Source organism: Protobothrops mucrosquamatus, unplaced genomic scaffold, assembly GCF_001527695.2.
Source record: "Protobothrops mucrosquamatus isolate PMUCROS unplaced genomic scaffold, P.Mucros_1.0 scaffold_6, whole genome shotgun sequence".
In the NCBI taxonomy this organism is placed as follows: domain Eukaryota; kingdom Metazoa; phylum Chordata; class Lepidosauria; order Squamata; family Viperidae; genus Protobothrops; species Protobothrops mucrosquamatus.
This window is the reverse complement of record NW_015386082.1, coordinates 133,349-151,824: the sequence shown is the minus strand read 5'-3', so window position 1 is coordinate 151,824 and position 18,476 is coordinate 133,349. Positions and strand designations below refer to the sequence as shown.

At 37.5% G+C, this 18,476-nt stretch overlaps 1 protein-coding gene across 1 annotated transcript in view; it reads right to left on the bottom strand.

Moving 5' to 3' along the window:
- Positions 1-18,136, bottom strand: part of MYLK4 (myosin light chain kinase family member 4) — a 36,415-nt gene extending 18,279 nt beyond the window's left edge. Inside the window, exons 1-4 of the mRNA XM_029283590.1 lie at positions 18,051-18,136; positions 17,506-17,869; positions 3,600-3,666; positions 2,210-2,630 (exon numbers count right to left, since the gene is read on the bottom strand). Coding sequence (XP_029139423.1) covers positions 2,210-2,630; positions 3,600-3,666; positions 17,506-17,869; positions 18,051-18,136 — 938 coding nt within the window. The remainder of the gene's footprint in view (positions 1-2,209; positions 2,631-3,599; positions 3,667-17,505; positions 17,870-18,050) is intronic.
- Between the last annotated feature and the right edge of the window lie 340 nt (positions 18,137-18,476).

Sequence of the window (18,476 nt, the reverse complement as noted above, 5' to 3'; positions counted from 1 at the left end):
GACAAGTAAGTGTAATTGGGGAGAGTCAGTCCCTCAAATAGCCTGGCCTCATATCATGTGGGAATGTATAGGTTATCCAACACCTTGAGCTGAACCTGGAAGCAAAGTGCTAGCAGTTTGCAGATCAGAGGTATAACATGCGCAGAACTATCCGTGCACATCATTACCCATGCTGCTGCATTTGCACTGCTGAAGCTTTCAAATGTTCTTCAAGGGCAGCTCCGTTTAGAGCACATTACAGCAATCTATACAAGAGGTAACCAGGACACGAATGACTGAGCAGAATGCCTCATTTATGTGGGAAATTGTATACAGGTGGTCTTCAGTTAACAACCACTTGTTCAGTGACTGCTTGGAGTCATGAGAGCATGGAACAAGTGGTACTTATCACTAGCCCTTGCAGGCTTGGCAACTGGCTTGCCCTTACAACACTTGCAGCATCTCACATCATGTAGTAATAATAATAATAATAAAGTTGGAAGGGACCTTGGAGGTCATCGAATCCAACCCCCTGCAATGGTTTCCCACAAGAAAATGGGGAAGCTGGCAGGGAAGGTCAGAACTCACTCTGATATTTTCCCCTCCTCCAGCCCTCCTACACTTCCATGATCCTGCACTATTCATCCCCTGGCCGTCCTGCATTTTATTCATTCATTTATTAAATTTATATGCTGCTGATATCACTGTTGAAGCAACTCTGGGCGGCATATAAATTTTGTATTCCTATCCCCCAGACTTTGTGCACTCTTATGTGACCTACACTGGGCCTCCCAAGACATTGCCCTGGTCTCCCCAACTCCCCTATGGCACTTCTGGGCTCCTTATCTGAGACTCTCTGTTTCCTGCTTAATGACTCACACATCCAATGGCAACCAAGGCTGCCAGGATTGTGGTTGCTAAGTGTTGTGATCATATATCATCACACTGTACATCACTTAGAGATGGCAATCCCAATCTCAATTGCTGTCATAACCTGAGGACTAACTGTATACGTTTTCACCGGTAATATAAATGGCAGAATGTTAGAACAGGAATAAGTCTTGTGAGAATATGAGAAAAATCTCCTCCCGGCTAAATTGGAAACCTTAGGCAGCAAAGTTCTTACCATTGCCTCACAAGCTTCCACAATATATTGGGTTCCTCATTATATGTGTGCACAATGTATTATGGATTCCATCTAACTTAGAGAATATTTTCAAGGAAGATGGTTTTGGTTGAACAGAACCATTCCATTTCCCTCCAGATCCTTACAGTATGGTATGTAGTTCTTCCCTTCTCTAGAATTCAACACTTATCAAATTATTGGTATTACTGGATTTCATTATGGACAGGAACATTAAATCTTTCTATCAATTTCATTAGTAACATGTCAACATTTCCATAAGACTGTTTTCTTTGTTGTCCTAAAGTTCTAAATTAACCTCACCCAACAGGAAGTTTTCTTATGCAAATTTTGTCTTTCTGGTTCCAATGAGATTGCAAAAAAAAAAATAAAAAAATTCCTTGTACAATAAAAGCCAAGACTTGAGAGGATTATAAGTAATGTAAGACCAACATTTGGACCAAATATCCTACAGCATGTTGAACAAGTTTTGTATTGTCAACAACTGTTAGACTAACAATTATTCAACATCTGTTCAAGCCAATTAGAAAAAAATGAAAGTTGGATATTGCGTTCTTTTTAACACAGAATGCCAAGACCGGAAGGCCAACATTACAAAAAAGTGTTTATAGAGGCCTAATAGTCCAGGTCTTGTTTAATGCAGGAAATTCAAAATAAGAACATTCTAGTCAGATGGCTAACCTGTTTCTGCTTCACAGCTTTTATTGAGGGTGTATCTATAATTACACCAAGGAATTAATTCCTTTGTCAAACTATCCCCAAATTCCATACATTTCTCTTAATTCTGAACCAAAATTTATCTTTCTATAAGTTACTCTTTGAGTAACTTTGCCTTTGTCCATCTGATAATACTTCAGAGTTACTATGTCTATCCCCCTAAATCTTCTCTTCCCATGCTGGAAATAGTGTTGTTGTTTTTATTGCCTATTAAATATTATATAGTGTTTATCCTTGTGTGTCGATTATCTTTAATCTAACGATCTAAAGTGATAGCCTCTGTCTCTGTGTGTGTATGTATGTATGTACAATAAGCAGTTCAATATATGAATAAATCTAAAGGGAGATAGTGTGGTATTGAAAACATACTTGATATCTGGATCTTCTATTGATTTTTTTCTTTGAGATATTTTTTCTGGTACTTCTGCTTTTTCATCCCTGGGAATATCTTTTCTTTTATCATCTTCTCCCACATTCTCTGGACTTTCTATAGATCCATCATGCTTCTTCACAAGTCCTAAAGCATCACCTTCTGTATCTGGGTTATTCTGACTTTGATTGGCTTCATTTGCATTCACCTCCACTGGGCTCTTTCCTGAGGGCTTCTGAAGAGAACTTTTCCAACTGTTACTATTACTTCTCTCTGCACACACTTTAGACTCATAAGAATCAAGAGATTTTAGGGAATTTCTCCGAACAAGAAAAGTGTTTGCCTTCTCTGTATTCTCTTTGTTGAGTTTATGGACCTTTTCCGTATGAGAATATAATTCTGACTTCTCATCAGAGCCATCTAGAACTAAGAAAAAATCAATGATTTCAGTGAAAAGAATATTTATGTAACATCATTCAATTACTCACACTGCAGAAACTTGCTTCTCTCGTTTGAAAATTAGGGACTTTCCAGCTTCTGAAGTGAAGTGTTCAACCACTAAGAGTCTAAATATATTATAAAGAATATATTCTTGTCACTCAAGGGTGCCTCTAGTTGAAGGATTCTGACCACTGCTATTCATTGCTCTTCTGTTAAAACATTTCCATTCATTTTCCACGTGTGAAAGCATCACTTCTAAGTAGCATAGAAATGCAGCCCAAAAGAAGGCAGAAGGGTATTCTTTTCATCCTTCCTATTGTAAAAATTCTGGAACTATAAAACTTCTGAAAGGAAACTTTATATGGGTTCAGAACCTTGAATTCATTAATTTAATTTTATTTATTTAAATGTATTGGTCAACTCCCTCCAATGGACTCTACAGTTAATATACAGTTAATTTGTTCGTCTCCATTCGGAGAACAGATTTTCAGATGTTTGCCTGATATTTTTGGCCATTTTAAAAAATAAAACAATAATATATTGTCATCTGAATTAACTGTATCCTTTGTTCTACTGAACAAGCCTTATTGTAACTCAAATCAAAACTTCTGTTTGCTGTGAGCAACACAACTTTGGCAAACAAGTTATGGCAACAGACAATCAAGGGGATGCAGTGCTTCTAATACTGGTAAGGAACATGGCTAATCTAGTTGGAGGAATGAGATTATGCAATGCTGGCACTGGAAAAATGCAACTAGCTGATCTAGAGAGAGACTTGGCACAAGTCCCATGGGCAAAAAGCCAAGGTTAAGAAACTTTATCCCAGAATGCCCTGAGGTGAAAAACCCTTTTTCCATTTGACAAATCATACTCTCCCTGTCTAGGGCACAAAGCTGCAAAAACAATACCACTCGTGTTAGTTTTGAGAGAAAAAAAGAGATATCTAACCTGAGGAATCTGGCATTTTTTTCTTTTTTATAGATTTTGTTCCCTTTGCAGTAAGATACGACTTTTCCTATGGGAAAAACAAGCAAGCAGGTCAAGGTTTCATAACATATTTCCTTTGTAAAATGTTGCATTTCCTTGTTCTAAGCACAGATTTTCCATGACTGCCAATCAAAATCGAACTTTGACAGCATCTGTAATTATTTCCCCTTTCTGTCACTGTTTATGAAATTCTTTCACCTGAATTTTGTATATACTTCCCTGAACTGTCTAGGGTTCCCTTGAAGAAGGAATTCAGAATCAAAGTCCTTGCTGCTAAATAATGTTTATTTCTTGTAAATAATGTTTATTTCTTGGAAAGGTCCATGCTGACTTGCATAAGGTGTTGTGTATAAAAATGTACTCAAGGATCCTAATATCTTCAACATTTGGCCATCATGAAAGCAAAATTTAAATCTGAAATACTTAGTGAAATGTTACATCTTCTCTCCTTCTGTCTTTGCGAGCTAGATAAAATATAGAACATATTTACATTTTCTAATGAAACTAAGGTGAGTGAAATTCTATGCAAATCTACTGAAGATAAAAGCATGAAATGATAATGAATTTTGCTCATTGAAATAAAGAAAGCCAGTTAACTTTTAAACTAGTTAATCTAATAGTCTATCTTAGGGATTCACAAAAATACAAATTCTTCTGAGGAGGCATGCCTTTCCAGACATATCTTTCAATTTTTTTAACATGAATATGTAATTGGTATGTACTATACATTTATCCTAACAAAAACTAATTTTAAAAAAATAACTCATCTTATATGTACCGCAACGGAAATGGTTTTCCAACAACTATATTTTGAATTGCATTTCCAAAACCATATAAAGCAAAGACATATGGCTTTTTCTCAGCTGAGTGCCATATTTAGCTTTGGATATGAATACTGAGAGAAAATTTCCCCAAAACAGGCAAAGCATGGACAACAGGACATATATTTTTTCATATTAAAAATTACAATTTGGAACCTACTTCTGAAGAAACTCCAGGTGGCCATGCAAGTTTTGCAAGGAAGATAATAAGTAACCTGTCTTTTTCAAAGCAATGTCGGTCACATTCCAATTATTTCACCCATGTTATCACTTCCAACACAGCCCTTTCCACACAGATGCCAACTGTAAGAAGCATGTTTCCAATGCTAACAAATATGTCTTCACCTGCTCCTTGAGAATAGTCAATATTTTATCTAGTTGGCCAATGAGATAGCACTAAAAATGGCAATACCTGCCTCTACCTGCCCTTTGTTTTTATTTTGCTGCATTTTGTGGGCATGTTTTAAAAATACCTGACAACATGTGCAATTTTGGCTGGTTCCAAGGTGGAATAAGGAGTTTCAGGAATCTAAGGAGTGAATGAATCAGGAGGGATTGCCGTCTCTTTTTAGGACAATTGTTTTCAATAATTCACATATAAATTATACCATATGAGAATGTTCGGTATTTACTGTGACCATTTATCCACTGCTAAACTTACCAGTTTTGATAAGTTCTTCTATCCAACTATTGTAGAGCTGGATATAACAATAACCAGCCCATTGCTGGGATATTTGTTAATTGCTATTAGCAGTTCTTTTGGGGGGGTCAAATTCAACTCCTGTTGCTATCAAAAATGTTTCCACATCCATGTTTCTTGGCAACTATACAGAAGTGGTTTTGGAACGTTCTCACCAAAATTTTGTTTAATTATTCAAAATAATCCATCTGGCTGGGCATTTTCACTGATACAGTCCAATAAAATAGCTTCCCTTCTTTTTCTTTTTTTTATTGTTCCTTTTGACACAATAGAGAACACTGGGATCTAAAGTTGATCTTTTCTGCAGAGTTTTAATAAATAATTTAATATAACAATTCAACATCTAAAATGTAAGAGATTGTCACAGTTCTTTGAAACAAATTAACATTCCCATTATTTAAAATAAAAACAGGACTGATCTAAAAATATTTTTACCCAGAATTTGCTATCATTTAAAGAAGGAAGGTGATTTGAAACTAATAGGTAGCTTCTAACTTTAATTGACACTGATAACTGGATCATCCTTTCAGAGTTCTTAATTAAACAGACAAACAGAATCACCACAGTGGGAATGGGAGACTTTCGAATTCCTACCAGCTTCCCCACTGACTTTCCTAGTAGGGAAAGTCACCGTAGGCATCACAGTGCTGTACCAATTTGGCAGCATTGAAACAGCCACAATTTTGCCAGGTTTCAATGCCATAGAAGTTATAGACCCTGGATTTGGATACATACTGTCAGCCCACTTGAAGTATATCCAGTGTTTTTTTTCTAAAAAAATAAAAAAGGTGCCGGAACTCACACACGTCATACACCCACCTTGCCTACCCTACAAGGTTCCATTCAAAAAAGGTGCCAGAACTCCGTTCTGGGCATTCTATGAGAAAAAAAGCCCTGAGTATATCGATTCAAAAATTGTGGCCCTAAGATTCATCATTTCACCCAATAGAAGATTACAAACAATCAAACAGACACAAGAGTTTTAATAGTATATACAGTAGATTATAAAGTCACAACAGTCTTAAAAAAAACTGGCAAAATGCTGACTGGTTATCAGTAAATTTATAGTTTGGGATTACTTTTTCTGTAGTCTTCAGTGCTTGAGTGACATCTAGAGGATGCTTTTATGAATATATTGCTCCCCCAAAACTACACCATTAACTAATGGGGGAAGGGAGAGGTCATGCCTGGATTAATCCCAGACAGTTCTTTCATATAAGCATTCCATTTTCAAAATAGCCAGCCAGAGACTTCTGAGCTAATCGTCTCCTATCACTTGACCTTCCGCTATTTTGTTATTTCAGGTAAACTGGCCATAATAATGGCTGATAAATATTAAATCACTATGCAGTTTAAGCTAAAATTGCTGACTGGAACTAAAAGACTCCAAGATATAAATGGTACCTTCAACATTTTGTATGAAAATGCACAAAAGATTAAAAAGGAAACCACTTATAACTGAAGCCCTCTCCTTGAACCTTACAACATTTTATTTATTTAAGAATCCCTGAGGATTGAATGGCAGATAATTTGCTAGTTTAATATGAACAAATGTGTAAAAGAAATAGGAAAATGTTAAAACAAATTAATCTGAAAACAAATTAGACAAATAATCAGTTTTAAAACCTACTAGGCACAGATACTAAAATAGCAGCAATAAAATTAATTATAAGCCAACATTTCAGCAGGAATAGAAAATTAAAATTAAAAATTATCCTCAGTAAACATGCATAAATCCAAGTTACAAATGTTTCAAGTTGTAGCATCCATACAAATGCTGAATAAGGGACGATCCACTTCCAAGTTAGACAAGCTAAAACTGAGCTTTATATAATCATGGTATCTACCCCACTGAAAGAATGATTAAAACAGCACAACACGTGGAAAATATTACTTGCAAAGAAATTAACTGTGATTTCCCACTATAAAAGGGACCACAAATGTGGAAGTGTGCATAATTATGTTAAAGAGCTACTTAAAATCACACACACACACACACACACACACACACACACACACACACACACATATAAAAGAGATTTCCATGATTGAGTAATGGATGAATTCATCAAAGAGGTATTATGACTGTTTCCTATATATACATTAAAAATAATTTTTGTCTGAAAAGATTTTCAAGAGGTGTCTAAATAGTTTGTGTCTCAAGTATTTCCCCCTCCCACAACATCCCCTCCATAGTGGTCAAGCAATATGATAAATCATGGAGGTTCAAAATACCATTGTACAACTCGATGAGAAACAAGGCATTATTTTTTGTAATGACTCTAGAATTCCTTCTCAGGGAATATTCATTTAAACTCCTTTTTGCCATCTTTTCAGAGATAGTAAAACCATTCTGCTTTAGCCGCTAATCATGTTTAATAGCTTTTTACATGTAATTAATTACATGTAATGAGGGGAGCATATTATTGGGAGGAGAATAGAATGGCATATTTCATTTATCTTTTATCTTTTAATGTTTAAATAGGCAATTTATCTTTTAATGTTTAAATAGGCAATTTAGGCTTATACCTTACTAACCAGCTAATAAATCTTTGTGCTATTTTGTATGGTTCTGATTAAGAGTGTGCATTTGCCCGAGACTACTGCTGTATCAAGGAAAAGGCTAAGCTAGAATTCCATTTTTCCCCCCTGAGCCTTCATTTTTATACCAGAAAGACCTGCTTTTCTATTGAGATTCATGGTGCAGTTTCTGAATGTTTCCCTTCATTTCCATCCCATCCCATCCTTGGATCCTTCAGACTAGAGTACACATTCTCTCAGAGGGCTCCCATCTTCCACAGCTAGCATGCCCTGCTACTAGAGAAGAGGTCATTTGTGCAGCTTGAAAGCTGGGAGAGGCTGCTGTACAAAATGTTTGCTTTCAATTACCACTTTCTCTCAGGTGTCCCGATCTGGCAACTGTGAAGCAGGTTCCTTTCAAAGGGGAACCAGCATTGGGCCATGATAAACAGGATCTTCTTTTTGTAAGTCCTTTTGGCTGTTCTTTCTGGAGCATAATATTTGCCTGAATTCTTGTGAGAGCAAAGTGTTCTCAAAGTAACCAAGACAGCAAAGCTACCTTTAAATTTCATGCCATTTTCTTTCCCATCTACCATAGCTTGACCTGATGGTTGGATATGATTACTTGAATAAACATGCTCTGGAAAAGGCAGGAGTTAGAGATCAAGGCAGCTTTAGACGTAAATTATCATACCATTAGCAGCAATTGGAGATTCCATCCAAAATTCACCGGGAGATTTTATGAACATCTGACTTCTTTTTTTAAAGAGGTATTTGAATCACCTCTTTATGCACCAAGTCTAATCTGACAGTGTTATAATATTCAATCTCCTTCTTCTTTTTTAATTCACATATTGAAACTCTTTGATTTTTTTTATCCCTAGTGCCAGAAGCTCTACAATGAATGTTTTTATGAAGGTTTAATCATAAAATTCTTTCCAACATTCTGTCCAACAAGGTGCAGTTCATTGGTGAGAAAAGTAAGGCAGGAAAAACCAAATGCACAGACATAGAATAGGCAATGCTGGCTTAACAGTGGCAACTATGAAAGAATACTGGTTTCCTAGTGGACCACCACTTAAATATAAGCCAGCAGTGGGCTGCAGCCACCTAAAAAAAAGCTAATGCAATCCTAGGCTGCATCAACAGGGTGATAGCATCAAGATCACGATAAGTGATAGTACCACTCTATACTGCACTAATGAGGCTACACTTGGAATACTGTATCCAGTTCTGGTCACACAATTCAAAAAGTACGTTGAGATCCTGGAAAGAGTGCAGAGAAGAGTAACAAAAATGATAAAGGGTCTGGAGGCTAAACCATATAACGAATGGCTAAGGGAACTAGGTATGTCTAGCCTAATGAAGAAAAGGATTGGGGTGACATGATAGATGTCTTCTGGTACTTGAGGGCTATCACAGAGAAGAGGGGGTCAACATATTCTCCAAAGCACCTGAGGGCAGGACATGAAGCAATGGGTGGAAGCTTGTTAAGGCAGATCCAATTGGAACTAAGGGGAAACTTCCTGACAGTGAGAACAATTAATCAATGGAACAGCTTGCCTCCTGGATTTATGGATGCTCCATCTTTTCAAGAAAAGATTGACAGCCATTTGTCCAGGATGCTATAAGGTCACCTGCTTTGGGTAGGGGGTTGAACTAGTTGACCTCTAAAATATCTTCCAGCTCTGTGATTCTGCAATTCCTTGGTCTTTGGTCCTTTATGATTCCATCAGATTGACTCAAGCATCAAAATGAACTTTTCTATAACTTCAGCTCATCTGCATTTATTAGACTTTCTGTTTGCATGTGTATATGTGTATTTACAACAACTATACTGTCTGCAATGAAGTAAGTACATCAAAGTGCCCTCAGAGAATTATTGGAATGTGACATTCAGCTATTGTAGCAATCCATTAACAACTACAATATTAATTACTAATTACACTGACTGTTATGATTAATTGAGTAATTATTTCAGACTGTTTAATATATAAATCTCAACCAATCTAATACCATGACTGTTGATATACAAGTACTTTCATGATGCATTCATGTCTTCCCAGTAACCCAGTAACCAAACCATATACAATTATAATAAAGAGGTATTATTTGAGATATGAATTTTGTAAGAGTTGCTAAAGTCCATCATTCCTCTTTCTGGTGTTTCTGCCTATATTCTTCTGCATTTATAGTCCTAAAATTTACTCTTGTTTATATCGATAGAAGCCCAGAGGTAATATCCACTAAAGACGATGATGGAATGATAAGATTTAACAGGACCTTTTAAGAGGCTCATAGAATGTCCTTGATTGTCTCTACATATTAACATTATGTAAACCAAATCAATCCTGTGACTACTTTGCATAAGGTCTTTGTGGCACTATATCTCAAAGTAAGCAAAAGGCATTGCAAAAGTATCCCAGATTGTATGAATTGTGCTTGGATAAGCACAATATTGTGTTTGGATATTGTGCAAGTACCGTCCTTGGATAAGGCTAAACACATTTTGTCCTTTTATGTCTTGCATAGTCAATGCTCATGTTTCAATTCAGAATCAATAGGCCGTCCTTGCTGAGAATTGTCATGGCATCAAAGCCATGCATGTTGTTAACCACAGTCATTTTTTTTTTCATTCGCTAAATTTATTTCCCATCTGGGATTTGAGGGCAATATAGATGAGAAGAAGAGTCTCACTTCATTTTATCTCCATAATAACCTTGTGGGATTAGTTGGGCTAAAAGAGAGTGGCTGGCCTATGGTCATCTACCGACAGCCATGGTTAAATTAAGACTTCAGCGTGGATTTCTCTAGATCTAGTATAACATCTTATACTACGTTGGCTCTGAATTCAATGAACTGTCAATCCAAAAAGACCAGAGAGATTCAGATACTTTAAGGAAATTTTGTGAAGCTCCTCTTCCAATCTTATTTTTATTTTAGATCGTGAATCAGCAACACAGAACTCATAACCACCTCCCTTTGCATCCAGACAGCATATTCTGGGTTCTCGAAATAATTAAAAATTAAGTTAAAATGCCTTTTTAAATGGCTGATATAATTTTCTTATCTCAGGATGGCTTGAAAAGGTTCGGTTATCCCATCAAGGTAGACCAGATCAGGAAAAAGATTTCAAGCAAAGACTAGAAGTCCTTCGGGAGAAGGGCGGGATACAAATTGAAATAATAAATAAATAAATAAATAAATAAATAAATAAATAGAACTCGACTTTACTGAGAGCAGTGATATAACCTTCCAGGTTTCTTTGTCCCTTCACCTCCCACCTGTAACCCTGGGAGTCAGGGAGGAGGTTAATCTAAGTCTCTTTGTGACACTCTCCCACCTCCCTGGACTTAATGTATATTTCTTCATACTTGGTGTTTCCTCAATGGCCTCTGGATTTCTTCTCTAAGATCAACTTTATAACTCTCTACACCTTTATTTGAATTTAACCATTCAAATGAAAGGATCCTAAGAGAGAACATTTGTAATAGTAGACCAAGTGCAACTGGCACCCAACACTGTAATTCAGAGGTCTCCAACCTTTCCGGGCTCGAGGACTGGAGGAAAGGAGAGCAGCTTCAAAATTGGTGCACGTGCGCACACAGGGCCACACACACTGGTGCGGCACTCGCAGCCCCATTTGCACATGCAGAATGCACTGGCACCGTGCGCATGAGTGAACAGCCGCGCACCCACATGGCAGCTAGTGGCCCATTCGCGCATGCATGAACAGGCTGCACAAACCACCAGGGCTAGCGGTGCATGCACAAATGGACTGCGGACAACTGCCCCATGCTAGCATCCCCGTTCATGTCTATGCGCATGCACAAATGGGGCTGCGGGCGCTAGTGCAAGTGGAGGTAATGTGCGCCCATGTGTGCGCACACCAGCCAGCTGTTTCCGTGGCCTGCTGGCCAAGAGCCCACAGCCCAATCCCGGGCCGTGGACCATAGGTTGGGGACCCCGCTGTAATTATTCTGATAGCATGTTAAAGCAATCCTTTATTTGCCCAGACACTTTAAATAGGGAGGCTGTTATGCTATTTTATTGTCTTGCATTATTTTTGTCTTTAAATTGCATATCTATGGTGTACCATGTCTGGAATCCCACTGGGTAATAAATGATTTAGAAAAAAAAGCCAAAGAACTGTTAGGCTACTAAAAGTGTCAATACTGAAAGAATATTGAACAATCACTTCTAAGTGGAGCACCCACCAGGGAAAAAAGAAACGAAAGACATCCATATATCTTTCTCCAGCCTTACCACATCCAGTAAAAGATGCAATCTAAACTTCACCCAAATTAAAAACTGCGTCCATGATTTTTCTTCTTTTAAAAGTTTCAAGGATGCTTTTGTTTGTTTTGAATCATCAAGCAGTCCCTCTGAATATACGGTGAGCACAAAAATATAAGTACTATTGAAAGGAGACAGGTATCTAACTGCAACTCAGTTTGGAGCATGTCTCCAAATGTTCAGTAGTTACTTTGGGAAACCGCTGTTTTTTCCCCCCTCCCTGTGAAGTGGATGATGAGATTCTAATTGCCAATTGTACTCTGAACAATAGCAAATACCAGGCCTTAACTTGACAGGCGGTCTCTGCAAAAGAAGCAGACAAGCCCAGCTGGGAAGCATTAGAGAGAAACTTTCACTTATTATTTAAGAACTGAATTATAACCTGGTTTTGCTTAACGTTATACAGATGCATGTTTAGTAAATCCAGCTGTGGTTTATTGGATGGAGCCAATGATTCCCCCCCCCCTTTTAAGGATAGCTAAATTGGCCCTGGATTCTATTAAAATGCATTTTTATTGCCGACATTAAGCTTTAACTGTGTTTCATGTTCGCGCAGATCTTTCCCTTTTATATGGACAACTGGAGTGATTAACAATAACATGCCAGAACAAATACAATAATATCCAAAACAACAAATCAGATACAATAAGAAAAGTTACCCGAGAGCAATGCTGCAATTGTCTATCCTCCATGCTGGTAGGAATTGTCCTTTTTTCCATATTGATAATCTATATTTCTCCATCTTTTATTTCAAGAAAACAGAAGCAATGGGTGTATGGAACTAGTATCTAGATCACCATAACAGAGGTGATGAAGACCAATAAATTGAAACTTACGAAACTTGATAAATGATTCATTTGCTTAGATGAATAGTCCTAAAGTGATGCATTTGCTTAGATGAATAGTCCTAAAGAAAAGAAAACAACTAATGATTCTATTCAGAGGTCCCCATCCTTTGTGGCGCGGCGCCCGGCTGGAAGGAGAACTGGGCCACGTGAGCAGTAGACTGGTGTTCATATGTGTGCGTGTGCACAGCCCTTAGTTGAGTGGCAGGCCGACACACATGCACGCATGCAACATGATCCATGTGAGCAGTGGGTTGGTGCAATTGCCCTCCAGCCCGCTGCTCATGCAAGCCAAGCTGCACGTGCGCATGAGCACTCCGGCCAGCCACTCATGTGGCCCAATTCCAAATAGCCCATGGCCCAGTAGTGGGGCATGGCCCAGGGGCTGGGGACCCTGCTTTACTTCACTAACTCCAACTTCACCCATTCTAGTCAGTATGGCAGTATCGAAAAAGATGAGAGTTGTCCTGCAGTAAGAGCTATATAATTTGAAAGAAGTTCTACTAAGGTTTTTGTATCAGAAAACCAGAGGAAGGCAACTATCACCCATCCTAGAATATCCCATTCAATTTCGTTGTGTGATGTTAGATCAAGCACTTAGAGCAAAGGTCCCTGACCTTTTGGGCACCAGAGACCGGTTCTATGGAGAGAGGTTTTTCCGTGGACCAGAGGGGGCGTGGTTTTGTGTGTTGCCTGCATCCCACGGATGGGGCTTTGTTTGTTTGTGTGGACCGGTTGCTGTCATGCTGCGGCCCAGTACTTGTCCACGGACCGGGGGTTGGGGACCCCTGACTTAGAGAAACCATTTATCATGTGCTCTTCCACTTTTGCATATTTGGAAATGAATGGGAAATGAATCAGTCTCATTTCTCAGAAATGGCTTAGAATAGCATTGGCCGATAGCTAGTGACTGGAAAGCATGGAAATAATTCACCACAGCTGAAGAAAACTGAATTTTCCTGTGGGGAATTCAGCATAGAATGTATCGCCCAACAACTGTGCCGGTTCACAGTGCTCAGTGTTCCTAAAATTTAACTAGATGATGGGGCAAATGCAATATTGCTCCAACCCTACAAAGGTTCATCTGAGGCCTGGACAACTTACACTTTCAACCATCAGCACTTTCTTATCTCTTCTAGCACAGGTTTGGGCCTGATCCCACAGAGACAGAAAGCATCCTGGTTTCCCTGGAAATCTAGCATAGAAAATTGCTCAGTCCTCTCAACAATATCCAAATTATAATTGTATTTTCCTTGCTTAGGGCTTCATAATTTGAGCGGACATTTTGTCCTTGACATTTGCCAGTCTTGGCGTTAAAGGAGCCAGGAGAACTGGCAGTGGATATGAGCCTTCCATACCTGCAAAGATTAAAGTTTATTTTGCCTTGAATTTACTGGCTCAAACTGTGGTATTAATACATCATTATTTTCTTAATACTTTAGAAGTAAGAAGTAATGTACATGTTTTTGAAAGCATGTGCATTAAAATTCTTAATGTCTTAGTCCAAATTAAAAAGGAAGCTGATATTTATCTAGAAAAATCCATGTCATGATTTTTAAAAATCATATTCTAGAGTAATTGTGCTTTCAATCACAAGCATAAACCATTGGCTAAAAATGATTATATATAAATGGCCTGGATTAAGAGAGGAACAGGGTAAAGCTAAATCAGGGTAGGCAGAGCATAGCTAAAATCTGCTGGTCCTACCAGCTGTTCATTTAAAGAAATCTAGACTGACGCTATGAAAAGATAAATATATTATATGCAAGAACATATTGTCCCTAAACTAAATATGTATTTTGGCTAGCTTACATAAACATCACCTGTTAACTTAGCTGATAATGATTTCAAAGGACAAGAGCAACCTAAACCCAAAGATCTTAATCATATTCTACCTATCCAAAAATAAATTCAAGTAGTTTTGTAAGAAGTATGGAAGGGAGATACATTCTTATATGTCATTCAGAGAAATGCAAAAAATGCAGAGACAATATTCTTATGCAGATTCACAGACTGAATCTTAGGATGCCCCTTCAGTTTATATCAATGGCATCCTATTGATATAAACTGAAGGGGCTTCACTACAACTCACTACAACTATCTTCTCAGAAAAGTTGGAAAGACTAGGTTTTCTCAATGATACCACTTAAAATGGGTACCAAGAGAATATGTGCAATAGGTTACTGGATGGTGGAAAGGAAAAAGAAATGGAGAGTAGGAAAGATCAATCATTCGGCAGATCTGGAGGGCCAAATAAATTATATTGAACACATAGTATACAGCCCCCCAAATTACTTTTGATTTACTTCAAAGTAAACAAATGAGGACTTGGAATAAAAGTGAAAACATTGGTGGAGTTTGGAATTCAAGAGAAGTTGGACTTGGTTTGTTTGTGGCTATGTAAAGACTCTAGGGTGATTCCTCTTTTGACTCTGTCCCCAGATTCTGCTATTACTCCTATACACCCATTACTCAGAAAAAAAAAATCCCAAATCTTTTCTATTTTATCCCCCCCCCTCCAGTTTTTAGATTTTGGCTGCAAACAAAACTTCAACCCTAATGGAGAAAATCCTTACCTTTAATTGCCATACAAGAAGAAACTAGCTAGAAAATGATTTATTTATATTTTTAATTTAAAAGATTTATAAAGATGACCCTCTCACAACTTGTGACTCAAGGCAGTGTAAAAAACAAACAAAAAAAGAATAAATACAATGCAAAGAAAAAAAAAGCCCTCAAACCCAAAACATAATTGAGGCTGGTTGTAAAAATATGCACATGTACCACAGAATGTGCTCAAACACGACTTTGGCCTAATGATCAGGAAAAGAGCCAGGTCTTTACACTCAAAGAAAGACCAATAGGATCGCTATCTCCAAACATATTAAGGGTGAATTTCTTATACTGTATGCTAATGTATTGCCCTTGGGTGCCAAGATTCTAGACTAAGATATCTGTGTAGAGTTCTGTGGATCCCCAACAAGTTCTTAAATACTTTTTAAAAATGATTAACAACTTACAAAATCTGCCAAATCCCACTAATTGTTGGTGTTCTTCCATACACTCCTTTTGGTTTCAGATAAGAATGTGCTATCATGAGATTACTACAATGTTACAAGATTTCAAGCCATGGGGGGGGGGGGGAAATAATGAGGAAAAATAATGAGGATAGCTATTTTATGAGAATGAGCAAGGACGCCTGTTGTCCATAAAAGTTATGCAACACTGCCATATTTGTTTTTCCCCAATTAGAGATCAGAGGTGTACTCATATACCAGGAGGAAGAAAGATATCTTGTATCTATTGTTCATTGCCCAGAATTATGCAAGTTTAAGATGGATGGCTATGTTTTTTTTTAAAGAAATAAATGTATTTAAATCACACCAAGGTCCTTTGACTCCATTGGTAAGAAATAGTGAATAGTTTGTAATAGATTCTCATGTTAAATAAATTAAATGGTGGAGACAAGATAAAAACAGTACCAGAAAATAAATATTACCATTGCATTTTTGTGCCAGAATTGATTGAAGTAAGAATGGTCTACATATTAAACATGGGAAATCCAAATTTTTTTGGGGGGTGAGTGTGGAAGATACTGATGGAGTTTTCTTTGAAGTTCACTAATTTTGTTTCATTTTAAATCTTATATCATGTGAACATTTCTAGGTCTTTGTAGAACCTAAAAAATAATGGGATGTGAGTAAAGAAATACATTCACTACCTCATGGCCTAATTCACAAGTAAAACTGTATCATAGTCTAGGTTAGGTTAAGTATAAGCAGTTTAAACATTCGGTTCACATGTTCTCTCTTCCTCTAGTTCCTCATTTTATGACCTTTCTTGCCACAGTTAAGTGAATCACTGCAGTTCTTTAGTTAGTAATATGGTTGTTAAGTGAATCTGGCTTCCCCATTACGTTTGCTTGGCAGACGATCTCAAAAGGTGATCACGTGACTCCGGGATACTGCAACTGTCATAAATATGAACCAGTTGCAAAGCATCCAAATTTTGATCATGTGACCAAAGGGATGATGCAACAGTTGTAAGTGGGGAAAACAGTCATAAGTCACTTTTTTCAGTGCTGTTGTAACTTTGAATGGTCACTAAATAAACTGTTGTAAGTCAAGGACTACCTAGATAGGGTGGTCATTCTTTTACAAACCGTGTAACTTATAAGCAAATTAGAAATACAAAGGGACTGGAAAAAGAAAGTGACAGTTTTGATGATTACAAGCATTTAATAAAATATAATACCTAAAAGCTCAATTATTTCAATTTTAAATGTTACTGCCGTCTTTTATTTGCTTGTAAGTTTTGATAATTTGGTATAAAATCTGGAATGAGATAAGTTTACATTATTTTTCAGTTTGGAGTAAAAGTCCTATACAGTAATATTCCAAGAGCTTGAAAAGTAGCATTTGGTTAGAATTTGACTAATTACACCACACTGAATTTAAAAGAGTTTTGTTGCCAAAGGCAATGGGGAAAGGATTTTTTTCTTTAATTAAGGTTTCTAGAATGAACAGCAGCTAACACCTTGTTTGCACTATTAATTCTGCTTCTAATTTTACGTACTCTCAAAATACTCTCAAAAGTAAAGTCAGATTATTTCCTATCGTTAACAAGCAAGCAACACAAGATACAAACACAATAGGGCCCTAGCAGCAATGCAACCCTGGACTTACCTTTTCACTCCATTTGCTGAACAGTGTTTCCTTTTTTTCTGAGAACATCTGCATTCTGAAACAACTTTCTAGCCTATCTTTTTTCAAATTGCCACCAACTCTAAGGAGCTTATAAGGGGCTTCTTTCCTGCATATGGGATCAGTGACTGTAGAAGTCTTTAATTCCCCTTCCAAAGAACCAACATGTTGCTGAACCTCCAGGATCACTCGTTCAACTCCTTCTAATCTTTGTTTATGTTGTTCACCATTCTTCGTCATTTCAGAAAACTTCTTTTTAATGTCTGCACATACCAGCTTCCTATCAGAGCTCATTAAAGTTTTTGACGGGGCAGCAGGTGGTGTCTTGCCAGTTTCTTCCATTTTCCTTCAAGAGTTCGATATTTCTTTCCATAGATCAGATTTCTAATCTAACCCCTGCAGAACATTGTCAGCAACGCACAAATTTCCTGACTGACGGAAGCCGCCAACACACATTTATTTTCAGGAGAGCAGAAATTTGTCCTTAATAAAGAGAGTAGAAAAAGGTCCCTCTTCGTGAGACATGCCGATTCTGTAAAGCATTAGGATCAAACCTTTTGGCCAAGGATTTTACTACTGATAAAGAAGACTTCTTTCTGCCGGCGGTAGCCATTATATCTATTTACATCCAGGCACAGAAGCTAAATGAAAAGAGCTGCCTCCAGAAGCTTTCTCAAAGACAGACACCCAATGTAACAGATCAAGTTCAATCTAGTAAAAGACGATGCCATGACTCGGAGAGACAATCTGAGAAGTTATGAAAAACACCTATTTCTTTTTTTAATATTCCGGAGAAAGTTTCACAATGTCCAGGCAGACATTTGCCAACCTGAGTAGACTTGCAGACAGTGACCATCAGCTCTTTGGGAAGTCAGAATAATTATTTGCACTTGTGGAATCCAACTTCACAAAGGCTGTTAGACATCTGAGAAGGGAAGGACACTTTAGCAACT